The sequence below is a fragment of the Vanellus vanellus genome (assembly GCF_965231255.1).
Source record: "Vanellus vanellus genome assembly, chromosome: 4".
NCBI lineage: Eukaryota > Metazoa > Chordata > Aves > Charadriiformes > Charadriidae > Vanellus > Vanellus vanellus.
The window spans coordinates 1,272,063-1,289,959 of NC_138909.1; the positions used below are offsets into that span (position 1 = coordinate 1,272,063).

Here is a 17,897-nt window from a genome sequence, read left to right on the forward strand (position 1 = left end):
TTTCAGAAAAAAAAAAAAAAAAGAAATGCTGAAAACTGAAACTGCCCCCCAAATTCCAGAAGACTGATCTTCATCAGATCAGGACATTTTAGGAAAACGCAGCGGTGAGAGAAGCCCAAGTGGGCCATGTCGTCATTGCTGTGGAACTGAGAACATCATGGGTACTACTTTGGTGAAGCCCGTTCAGCTTCTGTGTCCCCCTCGCTGCTCCCCACCTTTCCCAGCCAGTCTGTCCCGGAGCGTTGTTCCCCTTAGCGGGCACCGATGCGATGCTTTTTGTCTCAGGATCAGTCTGTTCTGGTACATGAACATTCCCAGGTTCCTGCAGCCTTTCTTATGGAAGCAGGCAACCCCGATCTCTCTTAGCTTTCCTTACTGTGTTTTCTGCATCGTTGACTGTTACCATTGTTCTCTTTTCAGTGAAACGCTTTCTAGAAGTGCGGTACCTGAGATTTGTTCTAACGCTCCAGCAAAGTCCTTACCAGAGGTGAAGAAAAGGAAACCGTGAGCTGTGTGTTACGTAGCTTGTTCTTCTGTTTAATCTGTGGTTGTGCTTACGGCCCGGCACGCGGGCACAAAGCGAGCCTTTAATCGGCAGCAAACCCTGGGTGACTCTGAGTCCGCTTCTGCTTCGGTGTAACTGCAGCGTTCCCCGCACAGCGCCCTCCTCAGTGGTTTTCCTGTACCGAAATGGCGCAGCTGATGGATTATACCTATGTTGTACGTTCAATTTCTCTTCGTGGAACCGAGCTGGTTTTCTCTAGGCGCTTTCTCTGATTTGCCAAGATGATTTTGACTTTTGAAATCTTGCCAAGGGACTTGCAACAGCGAGTCTCCATCTTGCTGTCAGCCACTAATCCAACGAATTGGTTTTCTTCTCGTTACTTATATCCTTACTGAAAGTATTGCCGAGCCATGTGTACAGGGTAGATTCCGATGGGACTCCGGTTGGTTGACCTCTTCCATCTGACTGTGAAACCTTCTCTCTGAGGGGAATACTTCAAGCTGGGTTTGCGTTTTCTGAGATGTTTGTTTGGGCAATGTTTCTTAATGCCTGTTGGGTAACTGCTGCTAGGTACAGGCACCGAAAGCATCGGGCACCTGGGTGTCTCTTCCCTTGAGCCAGAGGCTTCCAGAAAAAATATTTCTTTATTTTAGCACTAGTTTTGACGTACGATTTTTTAACACTGCTTTTAATTTCTTTTAATGTAAAAAGAAAGTAAAAACCCGACAGCTTTTTTTGTGTCAAACAACCTGAGTGTGAATTTGCCAGTCTCCCAGTGCTGCCTCGAAACACCGGTCTGCTGGCCGGGTGCGTCACCAGTTCCTGCTCGGGCTTTTCCATGACATTTTGCTCATTTTCCTTCTTTCTCAGCCTCTTTGGAATGCCCAAGATAATCTTCTTCTGTGCTTAAAGGCAACTTCACAACTACTCCCCTAGAGCAGCCGGTAATAGTGAGTGCATGTGTTGTCTCTCAGGGACATTGTCATAAAAATGCAAAAATAATTATTTGGTGATTGAAAAATAATTTTGCAGTGGTTAAAGGCAGATTTTCTTAATTTGATCTCATTTGCGTTTATGGTTCCTAAGCTTAAGATTTAAAACACCTTTCTCTTTTTGATGTCTGTGACTATTTGGTGTAAGGAAAGCAACATTCCGTGACATAAGATGGGGGCCGCATCTGAACCCCGAGTTCTCACCCATTTAACTTAGTCTTTCAGTGGTTTTCTTTGAGGTGCTGCACCACCCCCCAACTTAAACTGGCTTTTAAGTTAAATTGGTTTAAATTTTATGTATATTTGATCATTTGGAATCAAAGTGATAGGAGCCAGCAAAGAAGTGTGCCTACAGGTTTCTCCCCTGTCTGAATAAAATGGATAAAGACATTTAATTTTCAGGTAAGCGGTTTTGCAGCTCGGCAGATTCTAGGTGGGAATTCGATGTTTTATTCTGAGACAGTTCTGGGACCGTGTTCGCAGCAGCAGATCGGGCAGTGGCAGAACTGCAGCTGGTGCAAACTGTCATGACTTCGTTAGATTCGTGAGTGAAGAGCCACGACACAGTTTTCCCCACTATGACAAATCATACGTTCCTGTTTCAATTTCGTGAACATTCAGAAAAGATCCGCTCACTGTTAAGTTCGTGTGAGTTCCTATGGTTCAGCAAGAATCTTCCAATATGCTGTGTCAGCTCTTTATGCTGACAGCATTTTTTCACTTCTCTTTATAAGTTCTGGACCCTGGGAGAAAAAAAAAAAAAAAAATCTGTGAGCATCAGGAAGATGATGTAGTTGTGAACAAGTTAAATGAGTGTGGCAGCAGTAGGTAATGGTTTATAATCTTTGCCAGTTGTGTACAAACAGTGTATATGCAGAGTGTATGTACGTATATCACTGTATTTAATAAATGTTTCGCTTTTGCTGTTCAGCTCAGATTGTCTTAGAGGATTTGGTGCTTGTCGGAAGAATCCTGCAATGCAGTTCTGTTAGGAGCAGTTAGTAGAACACTTTTTTGCGGATATGCTGTTTGGGTGTATTCAGAGGTGGAAATTGCTTATTAATAAAGGAGAGAATTTTCTGTATTTTATCATTGAAAGCAAGGCAAGGACTTGGGAAAAGAGCGAGCAGGGCTCAAGGGTCCTGGCTGCTTTGCTGAAGTTCAGTTAAGGAATATCTGGAAGAGAGAGAGATGAGAAGTAGGCAAAAGCAGATTTCCCGGAGGGTAAAGAGAAGCCAGCGGAGCTCTGCAGTATGAAGTTCAGTGAGCTAAAATAACAGAGGAAAGACAAGAGGAAAATGGATGTCGGGAGAATAAACAGGGAAAATGCTTTTGCATATATCCTTTTTCTCCCTATTGCAGAGGAACTTTTCGAGAGAAATTCGGTTAAGAACTGTTAGCCAGGGAAAGACCTTTGCCCGTGTCCATCTCCAGTGCAAGTCCCAGTGACTGCCCAGAAGCAATAGCTGTAGCTGACTGTGTCTATAAATTGCTGCACAGAAACTCAAGACTAATTAATACACTCTCAAGTGATCATTCAGCTGGTACACGCATCTGCTTGTGCAAGCAGAACACTTTGTCTCTGGAAACGCAGCGGCAGGAATTCTGGCTAGCCAGGCTTTGCTTTTGCTGCTCAGTGGAGGAATTTATACTCTTGTGTCTACTCTGCGTTCGCGTTTTGGTTCCGAAAGTGTGGGTGAAAACAGAAACGATACCTCTTGCAGGAAACACGCCTCCCGGTTTTCCTCTTTGCAGCACTGTTCCCTCATGGCGGTGAAGGCGGCTGTGACAGAGCTCAGCTGTTCCTGCGTGATCTGGGGCTTGTATTTGATGAGGTTGATGAGCATCCTGCAGGAAAAGCCAAGCGAGCCCTGTGAAGCCGGCAGGTAAGCACAGGCCTTACGCAGCGCTCCTCAAACGCTAGTCCTGCACTGTCCCTCTCCCTTCCTTGCTACAGCTTTGTCATTTTTATTCACCACCCAGACACGTATTTGCAGCAGGGCGCAAAGATGCGCCCCGTTCCCCTGTGAGATAAGATACCAGTGCTCAGTTTTGGAGGTGCTCCACCATGACTATCCATGAGAAACGGTGCACATGGCGCCTGTGCTGGGCACTGCTCCAGAGGGCTCAGGACAGTGCAGGTTCACCACAGCACAAGTTGATGGCCAAAGAGGTTTTCTTTTCTTGCAGTGACTGGGAGGGGTGTCCATCACACACGTTTACTCTGACCAAGGCAACCAAACACCAGAGCTTTTCAGAGACTGAAGGAGTGCTCAGGATGAGGAAAAACACATGGGTTTTCCCGTTCTGGGAAATGAGCCAAAATTAAGCCATAAAGGTCATGCCATACTTCAGGCAGCAGTTTCCTCCTTCTTGTGTCTCTTTATGCCGGCCTTGTGCAGTGCCCAATTTTGCACACCTGTGGCTTCCTTTCTGGCGGGGTGTACCAGTGCGGCTCCCCACCTCTGAAAATGATGTCCTAACCCAATGCAAGTTAATACAGGTTGAACCAGAAAGCAGAAGAAAGTGGGCGCGAGAGGAAAGACAAGGAGCTTGGAAGAGGGGGTGGGGGACGTATGGCTGTTCTTCCGATGGCCAAGTGGGGCACAAGAAGGCCAGCCACGGTGGACAAGGGAAAAGGGAGCATCGCCAGGATAACAATAAGAAACACCGGGGTACCAAACAGGCATGTCTTACTCCTGCTTCTTGTGCTGTAACTTTTCCTCTTCAGTGGTGCACAAGTCTTCGTGGAAAGTGAACAGCCCGGGAGTCAATGCCAAGGGCACGTAGTTCTCATCCACTTCTAGTTTGCCCATGCACGGCCTCCTGAGAGCATAGGAGCTGCTGCAGCAGCGGCAAACTCCCGGGTTTATTGGATCGGTCAGGTGTCTTCTGCATATTTCTCCAAGCACGAGATCCAGCTTTACCAAGAGAAGTGAAGAAAAAAAAAAAAAAAAAAAAAACAAACAACAACTTTACATTATTTTTTCATTTTCAGAAATGCCTGAAATCATGCTGCTCTTAGTAAAGTTATTTTTTTTATAACTGAGAATTTCAATTAAACCTTGTTGGTAAGATAGTTAATAGTTTGTATTTCTACTGAATGCTGACTTTTGTCAGTGCAAAGATGGCTCAGATTTTTCAGAATAAATGCGTATGTGCGGTTTTAGGGACTGTCTTTGCGTTTGATTTGTTTTCATCAGGAGGGTTTCTGTGGGTATCTTCTTGTAAATGTGATGTTCTACAAACGGGTGGCTGGGGGACAGGCTGAAGCTTTTCCAGTAGGTTGACTTAGGGGCCTGGAGAATTCTCAGGGAAGAGCTGTACAAAACTGATCCTTTTCACAGAGCGCTAGAGCTTCAGGCATCTAGAAAGGATGAGCTGGGACGAGAGATCATTAGCTTCAGAGGGAGCAGGGTCGGGTTGCTCACGCTGCGCACCTGGTAACTGCCCCGTGCTGGCCCTGCAATTTCCTGGTCCTCCTGTCGTTTAATTCCAGCATTAACTGCAACGATGCTGAGTTACGCTTACTTCAGGCCTGGAAATACATCTTCAGGCCAGGTCAAAAGCTCAGTGAACATTTTTCTCATTTACCTTTACTCCAAGCTCTACAACTCTGCTGGCAGCAGAATTGGTGGCAGTTTCAAGAAAACGTAGGACCAAGATACAGTAGAAAAATACTCACGTTTTCCTCGGCACAAGGCAGTAGCTTGTCCTGGCTTAACTGGCAGCATTTGGCACCAATTGTGGTCATTTGCTTGGTGAATTTTATCAGCTCGGCGGATGTCAGCTGAGGCATCTTCTTGGTGAAGCTCATGATAAGCCTGAAATGATAATTTATTTGATATTGGTGTTTCTGTTCCACCGGGCAGCAGTGAGCGAGCCGGTGCCTTGGCATGTGAAGAGCCGCAGCCAAACCCCCCCGAGCGCTCAGGAGTGCAAGGCAGGACTAAGCCTGGCGTTCATCAGCTCAAGTCAGCAAGTGTAAGCCTGCTCTGGTTGTTTGAGCTCTCCCCTTTTTCTGACCAGTCTCTTACCAGGTTAAAAAAATAAAATTAAGGATACAACTGCCAGTTATGTGTTGGTGGGCCCTCTTACCAGGTGGTACATATGTGTTTTAGGTGTTACTCATTTCCCTGGGAGTGCAGGGAGCTTCTCTAAGAGCAAAATTGAACTGGAGTGACTTCTTGGCAGACTAGATGAGGGCAGAAGATAAGCTCAAAAAAGTTCACTTGTTTTTTCTTTTTAAAACACTGCTTATTAACCCTCATAGCCAGGAAAACCTTAACAACTGATACGACAGGCAGAAGCAGCCCACCAGGTTGGGTGGGAACCTCTGTTTCCAAAGGTCTTTTAAAGATCAAATCTGCACGGGAGTGCAGAAAGCCCGATATATCTCCCCAGAGAAGGCTAGCTGAAGCCTAACTCTAAGCATGCAAGCAGTTTGGAGGTTTCATTGAGATTGCTTACATACTTTGTTAGGCACGTGCTTATTAACATTGCAAATCGGGGCCAAAGTTCCCCCAGGAGGCTTGTGCCTGCATGTTGCATTTCAGCAGAGTATACGGTTCAGCTGGTGCCGTTTTGCTCCGTCTACTGTAGTTAGGTTTTTGTTAGAATTGTTAATGTGTACATCTGCTGCAGGAGCTGGACAAAGTCTTTTGCAAAAGACACAGCCACTGTCTTTTGGTCAAATTTATGACTCTTAAGTCACAGCTCGCAGCTCAAGATGCAGCCGTAAAGCGAGAACATCATAGGAAACATGGACGGGAGATGGATCAAGTTGTCGCTTCACGTTTCATGAGTTAAGGACAGAACTCATGAGACGCCACAACACTGTCTTGGAAAAGAGGAAAAAAAAACACCTAGAAGCCATTAACATATTGGTTTAAATGTTCAAGTGGTGTCTTTTAGCCAAGCTTTGATGACGTGCGTGGCTTGACTCCAGCCCGAGTTGTGCGCAGCTGGCACAGGAGTAATGTAAGCATATGAAAAAGGAATACTCGTTTTGGAAGTAGTAATCTCCTTTCTCCTTGTAAATGTCACAGCTCGTCTTCATGACCGTTTCCGTTTCATATATATGTTTCTTCAGTTCTTCCTCCTGAAAAAAATAAATTAGTTTGAGGTGTCATTGTCTCAGGGGGAATGCAGAACGCCCTGCTGCCTCGTGGTAATGCCTGGATATCCATAGCTTCCTCTCACCTGATATATACCACCCATTTTTAATGCCATTAGAAAGTCTTCATCTGCCTGAAACCTCTATAAACTGCCTGAATGGGATAAACGTCCACCTTCAATCCCCTTGAAAGATTTAATTTCGTATAACTGAGGGAAGGCTGGGTCTGAGACACAGGGTGGCTCCTACCTTCAGGTATTTACAACGCTGCTGTCTCTGTCTGAGACAATAACCATAAAGCGCCTTTTACATTTTCAAGAAGACAACTGGCACCGCTAGGGAGCCTGAAAGTGAGCAGAGCTCGCACAAATATTAGGTCAATCCCTTTCCCCAGCATCTCTGTCTATCCATGTTTGATTGCGTCTCAGTTGAAGATTGCGAAGGCTCTGCTGATGGTTTTCCATACGGGAATCAGTCGGGCCTTGCAATATTTGCAGGGTTTGCTACAGGAGCTGTGGGCACTCGCTCTAAATCTGGGGCAGGGATATTCACTAGCCAGAGCCAGTTGTGTGGTCACACGCGTGAATCCACCGGTACATTGCGTGAAGCCGGACGGCACCCACCCCTCTGCTGCAGCAGTCGTCTGGAGCACCGGTTTTGCAGCACTCTTTTAGCAGGTCCTCGTATCCTTTACCAATTCTTAAAAGCATCTGAGCAGAAAATTCAGGGTGTCTCCTGGAATATTCATACAGGAACCTGCAACACGTGGAATATCAGGAATTAGAGATAAACTGAAACAACTGCCCTCCAGAGGTCGGGGATGGTAAGGACAGCAGGGGTGCGTTCCGGATGGTTTTGTCAGAGGTCCGGTGGAACGGGGAGGATTTCCCAGCGTCTCAGCCTGGGACGGAACCTGAACAAATCGTGGCTGGCTGAGCACAGCAGTGCCTGAGCAAATCCTGCGCGTGTAACAGTCCCAGCTCAGTGTTAGCTTGGGTCAAGCCTGGCTTAGAGCTTTGTGGGGCTTGGGGTTTTGCTCTTTTTGTAACCCTATCTAAGTCATGATGAAGTAATTTCTAGTAACAGACCCATTTCTCGGTAGACATGGAAAAGATGAGCTGTGCTGAGGCAGTCACCCCACACACCAGTTGTGCCCAACTGATTAGCTGTACTTTTCATAAATGGAAGTGACAGGTATTATTTGAAGGGAATTCTCTGTCTTTGGGACTCAATGCTGTTTCTGTTGCAGCCTGTGGCATTCTCACCCAAGTTTACCACAGGTAGGATCAGGGCTTCCTTGCACAAAGGAACATGGTTGGAACAGAAACGGACCGATCCTGTTTGAATCAGGACCGGAGTCTGACTTAAACAAGCGTGTTTTTAATTCCCGCTGAAGAGCGGCTCAAAGCTACATTTTGACCCTGAGATCAGAACTGACAGTAGCTAAATTTCAGACGTGTCTCTTCAATTTTGTGTCTGAAATAACAGTTGTGCCCTGTTCTGCATTTGTTCCCGTTCCACACCTTGTAGGGCTGAGTGGAGTTTTACTGAGATCGACTCGCACGCTACCCCGTGCCTGCATGCTCAGAGAGCAGACAAAGCAGGGCTGATGAGCTCGGCTTTAACGGCCGAACTCTCATCTTGTGACCCAAGTTCTGAAACACCACTATTGACGAGTACAGGAAGACCCGTGTTACCTGGCTAAGTGGGTATCTTTTTCCTGGGCAAAACGTTCGCATATTCCTTTGTCTTCTATAAACTCCCTGACGTGGGGGGACAAGCCAGCAGGTTTGTCATCGTTTTCTGCGTTAACTATGCATTCGCTTCTCTGTAACAGAGGCTTTTCACAGCACTTCTTAATTTTACTTGATAGGATGTCTTGGTGGGTGCAGACATAGTGTAGAATCTCTTCCTGTAAAGCAAAAAAGGGAATGAAGGGCACCAGATTTTGGTCGTTTTTGGGTCAGTGTTTATCTCCGTTTTACAGGCAGGGAAGGTGACTCCCAAGGAGCAGAGGCGGCTGGCCAAAGCTGTGCAGCAGACATCTGGCAGAGCAAGGAAGAAGGCTGAAGCCCTGGCGATCTATTTGCTGCAGTGCCTTGCTTGCTGTTTGATAGGTGCTGCTAGGGAAGCACCTAAACCGAGAAGTTTGCTGTCTCACCAGACACCACAGACAAGCAGTGAGAGTGAGGGATTGGGTAGGAGAAGGCGGCAGAGAATGGAGGATGGGCAGACACTCTGTTCTGCCAAACGTTGTACAGAAAACAGGTGTCACAGCTAGGAGCTGCAACCAAATCTGCTGGAGCAGTGTTAGCCACTAAGTGATCTTTCTACCCTTCTTGATGATTTCACACCAGGAAAAGTCAAATGGGAAAATCAACCGGGTTTTTAAACTCAAGAGTTAAACTCCAGTTTTGGAGAGCAATCGGTACAGCATAGGAGGGGAAAAAAAATCTGAAAACAACAAAAAGCATTCAATTTCTGCAGACATGTAAATATTAAATGTTTTACCCTATCATGCATACAGTCCAGCATATCCCCACGACAGCAGTCCTCGTGCATGTTAGCAATATCCATCACAAGTTTGTTAACAGTAGCAAAATCAGCTTTGGGGAATTTTTGGCTTATCTGAGCAAGTTTCCTACAACAAAGAAAAACTGTTATTGTTTATATTCACAGCGTGAGACCGTGATAGCTATCATTGCTTTTCTGTGGAGGGGTTATCCGAACTGCTCAGGAAGGGTCTCTCCCTGCTCCCACTGAAGTTAACAAATAAACGTCCCTTGAAGCCACTAGCTGAGATTGTCAGAGTTAGCTAAGGATCCCAGGTGAATTTCAGTGTGAGGTGGTGGAAAGAGTGGTAGGTGAGCATGAAATTACAGCAGCAACCTTGTGTCAAAAATGGCTGAGAGAGATGACTTGTGTTTTTCTCCCAACCTCTCTAACTTTCATCCCAGAGAGATGCGTTCCTTTCACACTTTGGGATTAGATTTTGAAAGCTCACGGCAGTTTGTAAGGAAACGTTGACTGCTGTCATGCACAAATTTATATTCCTAATCTGTCTTCCTTGTTAGATGCTACTAGTGACCTGCACACAAAAAGGCCACGGCTGGTATTTGGGGTCCCTGTACTGGGTGCAGGTGTGGAGCCACCCACAGCTAAGACGCAACATGCCTGCTTCATTTCAAATTAATGATAAACCGTGGGGAAGACTCACAGAGCCTTTAAGGTCCTTTCTCCAAACTTCTTCAGGATTCCACATGTGTGTTCCTGCCTCAGGCCATCTTCTTTTATTGGCTTCACCACCTTCGGGGCCTGGCAGAAAGAAGGTGCAAACCATAAAAGTGGAAGAAAAGACAAGACAACGCTTTATGCTAAAACTATTGTGCTGATGGCTTTTTGAACAGGAATTTTTAACAGTGAAGGGAAAAATGCTGTCCAAGCTGTGGTATGAACTACCCGTTGTGCTTGCTCTTTAGTCACCAGCAGTTACTAAGCAAGTGTTCTGTGAAAAGGAACTAAAAGCCTTTTAGACAATGGTTTCAGTGTTTTTAGCATAGGGGAAGAAATCGTCACCTGGGAACTACCTGACTGGCTCTGCGTTACCATTAGCTAATGTACCATTAACTATGCCATCACATCCGGTGGCAGAGTTGGGGGGTGGGCAACGACGCTATCGCAGGGTACGGGGACTGCCTTGGGCTCCCCCCAAAGCTGCATCTGCCCAACACCCCCCAGTAGGGCATTTTCATTGAGGAGTTCAAGCTATAATACCAGAGAGCATTTAAGTCTGATTTCAGCTTGTTCTTAACTAGGCGAATTGTAGTATCAGGTTCAGATGCTGAAAAAGAAATGGCTGATATCTCTGCTTTGGTATCTGTTCAGCTATAGGAAGTCCCTGGTTGCACATGAATAAACTAAACCCCTGCGATGGAATACCTCTCTCCGAAAGCATTCCTCCAGGTTGTGAGTGGGGTCTTCAGCACTTCCGCAGCAGTTCTTCATCATCTCATCATACCGGAGAGCGACAGAAAGGATTGTTGGGGCGTAGAGGAAAGGATGCTTTCTGGAAACCTCATAGATAAAACTAAAACCCGGAGAAAAATGTCCTTAGTTTTGGAGAAAGCCCCTACATGGAGGTGGCAGCAGTGTTATTGCAGCATCTGCCGTATATTAAAATGATAGCTACTAAAGTGATTGTTTTCCTGTCATAACGACAAGCTGCATAGCGTGGTGTTTATCTGGGAAAATTCTGATGGGGCTGACCTTTTCCTGGAAAATGAAGTCTCAAATCCTGCCAGTTCTGGCTTAGAGGCAGCAAAACTTGTGCTTGGCTTTTAAGGACCGAAGGGAGGAGCTCGGTTTCAGCTGAGCCCTTTACATAGACTACAATAAACTAGGGCAGCTTGTTTGTCACTTGGAACTATATCCAAAGCAGGAGGTGGCGGAACAAGCTTCACATAATGACAATTACAGCTAGATGAACTACGCAAATAAATCATATTAGGAAGAAAAACGAGTACGAGATTACCGAGAAGCTTTGACTGAACTTTTTGGTTGATAGTGCATTTGCTGTCTCCAGGCCCGTAACTGTTACAGTTAAGCAACAAATCTGATTTATTTACTTACTATCCTGTTAATGGCAGTTGCTGCTGTGAATGATTTTTGCAGGCAGCTTCAGCATTTGGCCTTTCAAAAGGAGATATGATCCCTCTCGATGAATTTTTAAGGGAGAGGAAGCAGTCGTTTCTTTCAGGATCTTCTTTAGTACAGCAATCGGTAAACCTGGGCAGGTTTTCCTCCTGGCATATCGTATCGAGGAAAATCCTGTCCTGTGAAAAATGAGAAAAAAAGTTAATTGGTTTGAGGATTGCATTTTATTCCCCTGCTCTCTCTGAGGCGTCTACTTTAAGCCAACAAGCCCCGACTTGCATAACCTCATAGTTTCTCTCTTTATTACCTCCTGCTTTGACTGCAGTGAGAATCAGACTGACCTCAAACCTGTAAGTGATGATTTCTCAGAGTCTCATACCTACTGTTATGCCAAGACAGACTTTGAAGTGGAATGCTTTTCAAATACTCGACACTTACAACATTATTCAGACCTTTTCTTGATAACAACCACGATGATTGTTCGATTTGTATACTGCAGTTCGCAGCGCAGCAGGTTCTATCCTTTTCTAAGTACAGTCGGGTTCGCACAGTGAAAAGTGTGTTGTTTCTTGTTCGTCATTAGCAGTGCTCAGGGCCAGCTGTCAGTCGCGCCTCGGCTGGGAACTGTTTCATTCAGGGTTTGTTTCAGTGTGTCTAACAAATCAGAAATGAGCCGTAACACAGACTGCCGTTCACGTTCCATGATTCAGTCTGCCAGCTCCGAAAGTGTGTGGGAGCAGACACCATCACAAACCAGGAATGTGAGTTAATGGAGCGGAGCAAGTGCCTATAAACATCGCATTTGCTAGAAATGCCTAATTTGGCTTCTCCTGAATTTTGTTATTTCAGCCATAAAAGCACAACTTTCTGAACATCTTTTAGAAAGATACAGGTCAAGGATTTGAAAAGATGCTGTGCTATTTGGGGTGGGGGAAAGAGAGGGGCTTTGTTTGCTTCCACGTATCTTGAGATGCTTTGTAGATTGGAGCTCAGAGAACGAAAGAGTCAGTAAGGCCAAACGCATACACAAGGAAGTCAAGTCTCTCACTAGCGTATTCGGAAAAACGCATACCAGGGCTCTGAAATTACACGTCACTTCTGAAAACGTTTGCCACTTTCGCAGCATAAACGTGCTTACCAAAGGCTTCACACAGTCGGGGCTGGCTCTGGCGGCAGCAGCACACCTTTTGGCGAGGTCTGTGACATCTTCAGCCATTTTAACCGCTTTGTCAAACGTCCCTTCTTGCACATACTGAGCAAACATGATCACGGCACTACGAGAAGAACACACAGCATTAAACCTGTTGCTGGCTACCTAGAAACTAATTATTTAACTTTGACATGTGAGACAGCAAGAGGATCCGTGTGACGCCGGGCTGAGTTTCGCAGGCTGGCAGAACGGGTGAGGGTGCGGCTCACCGTGCATGCTCATTTCCAAATGACACAAGGATGTTCAGTGGCAGCAAATTTGCAAGTAGACGCTCTACCTGGACAACTTACATGGCTTTAAAATTATTCTCCTGCAGCTGAGAAAAACGTCGGCCAATGCTGTTTCTTTCCTCTGAAAGACAAAATAATTCAAATAAAAAACGTTTACGGAATGCTTCATCAAATACCTTTTATTTTTGGTACTGGATCCCTGGAGAAAGGCTGGGGTAATGGCACTGGGAGTTGGAAGGCATGAGATTGAACTCCCTATTTGACTTAAGCATGAGGATGAGAAAATACTTGTTTCTGACCTACAGTGTAATAGGGCCAATATAATTCCCCTGCCTGGCTCGAGTGTTGGGGGGAGGAATACGCTAAAACCTGCAGGGCGTTCAGCTACTTCGGTGATGCACTTCACATAATTAAATAAGCACCTTACAAAGCACCTTTTAACCTTGCCTTAGCTATTTAAAGATGCGCTTCACCACTCTTTAGCTACAGATGAAGGATTTTCTCTGCAGAAAAGATGGGATAAGTTGAGGATTACATCGGTAGGCAAAGCTTCTAAAGAATTCACCGAGCTGAATCCTTCTGTTCGTGTTGTCCAATCTGTGAAGATCCTGTGCAAATATTTTTCCTTTGCCACTGGGCAAACCTAAATGCAATCATTTCTTGAGTTTCTTCTTTGTCAGAGAATATTCTGAGAGATTAATTTTAAAATAAGAGGCCTGTTCCCAAACCAAGATGCTACGGTCTCACCCTCATGTCGGTAGGGCTGAGATCAGTGTAAAAGGATCAAAGAAATAAGCCAACCTCTCCCTCTGAGTAACGCAAGGGTGTCAGTTGAGATGATAACATGAGATAAATAATACAAATGTAGGTTCTGTGTTACACTCTTGCGCCATTTAGCACATTTGGACATTATAAAGTTGAAAAAAATTGACTAATGACAACAGTATGTAATGTGAAAGAAGCATCTGGACGGCACGCTATGGGAGGGTTTCAGTTGTCCCATTTTAGGCACTTAACCTTAGTGAGAAGTGCGGTCATCGCAGGCTCCTTCAGAAGTTGGTGAAGAGAGAGTGAGAACCCTCCAAAGGCTAATACAGAGCAATAGCGCAACTTAGCTACTCCGAACTGCCACCTGGAGGTAGCATCCCTCTTGGGACTCCTCTCTCTCGCTGCCTCGTGAACTATGGAGAGGGGCTGGAACAACTACAGGCTTTACTTCAGTTTTTGGACCTCCTAAAATCAGTGGGGTAACCACATCCCTGGGGATTAAATTACCCTTCAATAGACTGGCCCTCCTGCACTCTACATAGATTCTCAAGCCATAAAAAAGCAACACATCTAAGTTTGATCACAAAAAATTTATACAGATACAGTTGTGTACCTTTCACCCATAAGAAGATACCCAGGGAAGCAAAGCGAGCTACCAAATAACCATGCACGCTAAGTGGCAGCCATCCCTATTATACAAAAAAATAGAGTAAAAGTATAAGATATATTCTTACCTATGTCCCGATAGCTTCTAGGCAGGGCTTTGACTACAGCAAGGCTCATCAATAAAATAACATAAATTATTGTTCTCCAATTCATACTGTCAGATTTCGGCAAGGGCCTGCGGTGAGCTTGGTTCATCTGTGAAAGGCAGAAAGAATTAGGGGAAAGAGTTACTTTTATACTCTCCCAAACGATTTCTGGTTAATCAAAACCCTTTTATTGTCATATATAACGTTAGCCCTTTTGGAATATTCCCACAATAATTAGACATATCACTGTTTGCTCAGTATGATGAACTGACCAGCTTGTTGCAAAGGAAGGACCTTGGAGATTCTTTTTTTTTCCCCCCTGAAATTTAGACAAATAGACATTTTTAAATTATCACACTTCAAACAAGAAGTTTAAACACTCCTCGAGCTTTTTATTGTACTTGATCTCATCTACTTACACACTCGTTCAAAGGTGAGTGCTGGGCAGAAGATGCCTTTGTAACACATTGTTGACTAAAAATGCCACATTCAGCTGTTAACCTGGTATTTTTGCACCCCTCCTTGCTCCCAGCTCCCAAGGTGTCCCAGCGAAAAGGCTGAATTAAGTACCCCCTACAATATTTTTGCAGCATTAACAATTACCGTCAAAATGTCCTTGAATCTTAAAACAAAATCAACCCCAAAAATGTACAATGACAGGGCAAATTCCAGGTAATAATTTAGCTGACATTAAAAAAAGGTACGCTGTAAGCATGAGCATGATAAAAATGTCAAATTTTTGGAGATAGACTGGCTTTAGAGAGCCACAGATATTTGTAACAGAGAGGCAGGTGGGCAAGGACACACGTATTTGGTTTGAAGGAAGAGGCAAAGTCAGACTTTTTATTTCTTTAGAGGAAAAAATGGCAATGCTCCTTGTCCCGTGCTGCAGGACAGCAATGAGGATTTTTCGTTATCACATGCGACGGTATCAAAAGGGAAAAGGATTCGGAGTGGGAAGATGGGACCATGGTCATCAGAGCAGGAGACCTGAAATCTAAGGTGGAACTGTATCTGTTGAGGAAGACACAAATAAGGTCAGTCACACTGTTGACTAGAACACCCGATAGGCAATAGCAAAATCTACTTGGAAGAAAGAGGTCTGGAGGTAATGGACTGCATTTCTACATATATGATCCTCATTAAGTCCATAGAAGCAGATCAGAGAAAGTTTTTCTGTTTCCAAAGGGCCAATTCCCTCCTGCTCTTGGGAGCCAGCGCTATCTCCCACCTGGGAGTTGCAGATTCCTCCCTCCGGCCCCCGGGACTCAGCAGCATCCTGTCGTGAGGCTGCCAGAGCAGAGTCCCCGCAGGGACCATCTGGGGACTCTCCAGTGTTCCTGATTCCCTTTGCCTCGAAGGAGCAGAGAGAGATGCAGATTGATCCTCTCCTTTTCAGAGTAACACCCGAACACAACCTTGTTACTACAAGCTATAAAAATAAAGGGGGTGGGGTGTATTACTTGAGGTGGAGCTGCAGAAACCGCTGAGACACTGATGTCAGAGACTTTGTACAGCAAATTATTCTTTGGCTAGAAAGAGTGTGCGTCAGAGATTATAGAGGTGTAATGTGTTGTCCGAAGTATTTCTGGAAGCTGCGCTTGGCTGCTGCATTTAAAATCCTTTAAATTCAGTTTCTCTACTGCCCTTCTGCACGTTCAGCAAGACGGTTAACTACTTTTCACTTTTCTTTGAAAATACTTGCCGCTGTTCAGATGGCAACCTGCTTATTTACAATAAACGCTCTCTAATTTGCAGGAGAAAAAAGTATGTATAGCATTGTACTGGAAAGAAATAGTGTGGCAAACACTAGAAAAGAGAAATAAAGAGCTTATGTCCTTATTACAAATTCCCGTTGTCATTCAAAGAACCCAAGCCACGTTGACCTGTTCAGTTTTAGACCTACTGAGGACCCAGCTGTTTCCCGAACTTCTTAGAAAAGTGTCTTGTAAAGTCAAGATAGAGCTAAAAGCAGCTGATGCTCCTCAGGGTGTGGAGCTGTGAATTCCCACCAGCTGGGGATGGTTGGTGGGTGGATGCTCTGTACCCTCTTGAAATGCCCGGGGGGTTAGGCTGTTGGAGCCTTTTGCTGCGTCTCATATGCAGCAGGAAGGTGAGTTAGTTTTTATTAGATTTTTTTTTATGATATTTACCAATTTTTAGGGGGAGGTGTCTGTGTTTTAGGCTGGTATGTGTTCCTGAAGGACTTCAGTCATTCATCATCATTCTCAAACTAGGCCAACAAAGTGCGTGTATGTGTGCTCAGAGCTCAGCTAGTTTGTTTCTGCTCTTACTATTGAGTGCAGAATTTATGCATTCTGCTTTTGCTTAGGTTGGCTTCTTCATGATTGTATCAAAACTTTAATCCCTTCTCTTGAAAAAGAAGTTGGAAACTTTATAATGAGGTAAGTTGCAAGTTACTAATGTTTCTGTACCTTTTGTTGCCCCGTCTCTGCAGAAAGCTGCACAGTATGATGAGTGTGTCTTTAACGTGGTGGTTACTGAATCCTTGTTATTCAAACCATTAATCTGCACAACCAAGAAAAATGAGATTTAGATCATTTGTTGGGGAGAGGGGCTGTTGTAGCCAGGCCCATTAATATTCTAGGATTACATATTGCTCCTGAGGTCTTCCTATTTAGACTTACCGCTCTGTTGAGCAGCAGTATGACTGTTTTGCTACTCATGAAAGCTTTATCCACATCTAATTTAGCTTTGCATTTGTAGGACTGAGCCTGCCACTGCCTGTGTTCATAAGGAAGTCTCACAAGTCCTGTCTTACTTTGGCTTTTCGAGAAAAGGGAAGAAAATTACAAAAGATGCTCATTAGATAATGAGGGGTTGCTGATGCAGTTCTTCACTGCCTTCCTGTAAACAGTTGTATCAAAAGATGAAAGTAAATAAATACTTAAATGCACACACACAGAGTGTTAATATGTATACATAAATATATATAAAAATTCTAGCTCTTTTAACTCTTTACTCTGACAAGATTGTAAAGCCGAGGTGGTCACAGATTGCCCTTGAAAAATCTCATCCACAGGAAGTTTCACTCTGTGTTGTTAAAAATTAAGAATCCAGCTGGTGTGGAGGTTGGTTGATACGTAGGGAAACAGCCTGTGTTGTCTATAAGGCATCTAGCACTGACTATAAATATTGTGATTTGTTTGTCTGTAATGATTCCAGCTTCAATATACCCTGGCTGATCAAGAAATTCACCCGACGTGTAAGATGCGGCTTATGCTTGTTGATCTGCTAAGCACGTGTGCCCACGGCGGTGGCAGTCACTGCTAGGCTGGTGGGGGGCAGCTCTTCTGCCCAGAAGCAGAACCTTCTGCCTTTTTAGAAATGAGGAATAACTCCCTGCTATGAAGAACAAACACTTGTAATGACTGGGTTTAAAAATAAAAGGATACAAGTAGTGTTTTAAATGCTAAAAATGCAACAAAGAAAGTCCAGTTCATTTTTGCAGGTTTGCTTTGTGTAGTTTCATTGCAAACCCTGACTCCTTTCCTCTTTGTCTTCCAGTAATTGCTTTGTGGCTGAATATACAGAATTTTCCATTAAAAGCCAAAACTGTTTCAGCTTTTCCATAGTTAACTGCAGATTCTCTAAGAAAACTCAATTTCATGGAACGTATTTGAGTCTTTCCTGGAAATATTTAGCTCAAA

The 17,897-nt window shown here is 44.5% G+C and overlaps 1 protein-coding gene across 1 annotated transcript; it reads right to left on the bottom strand.

Moving 5' to 3' along the window:
* Positions 1 to 2,195: 2,195 nt before the first annotated feature.
* Positions 2,196 to 14,324, bottom strand: LOC309671093 (alpha-fetoprotein-like; the record flags this gene model as incomplete). The annotated part of the gene is made up of 14 exons (XM_082482265.1): positions 14,209 to 14,324; positions 12,767 to 12,827; positions 12,405 to 12,540; positions 11,243 to 11,445; positions 10,553 to 10,700; positions 9,831 to 9,928; positions 9,125 to 9,254; positions 8,311 to 8,525; positions 7,237 to 7,369; positions 6,501 to 6,598; positions 5,183 to 5,321; positions 4,195 to 4,418; positions 3,213 to 3,345; positions 2,196 to 2,240 (listed from the first exon to the last, which is right to left on the bottom strand). The coding sequence occupies exons 1-14, from the start codon at positions 14,291 to 14,293 to the stop codon at positions 2,196 to 2,198; spliced, it is 1,848 nt and encodes a 615-aa protein (XP_082338391.1). The 5' UTR covers positions 14,294 to 14,324.
* Positions 14,325 to 17,897: the final 3,573 nt, after the last annotated feature.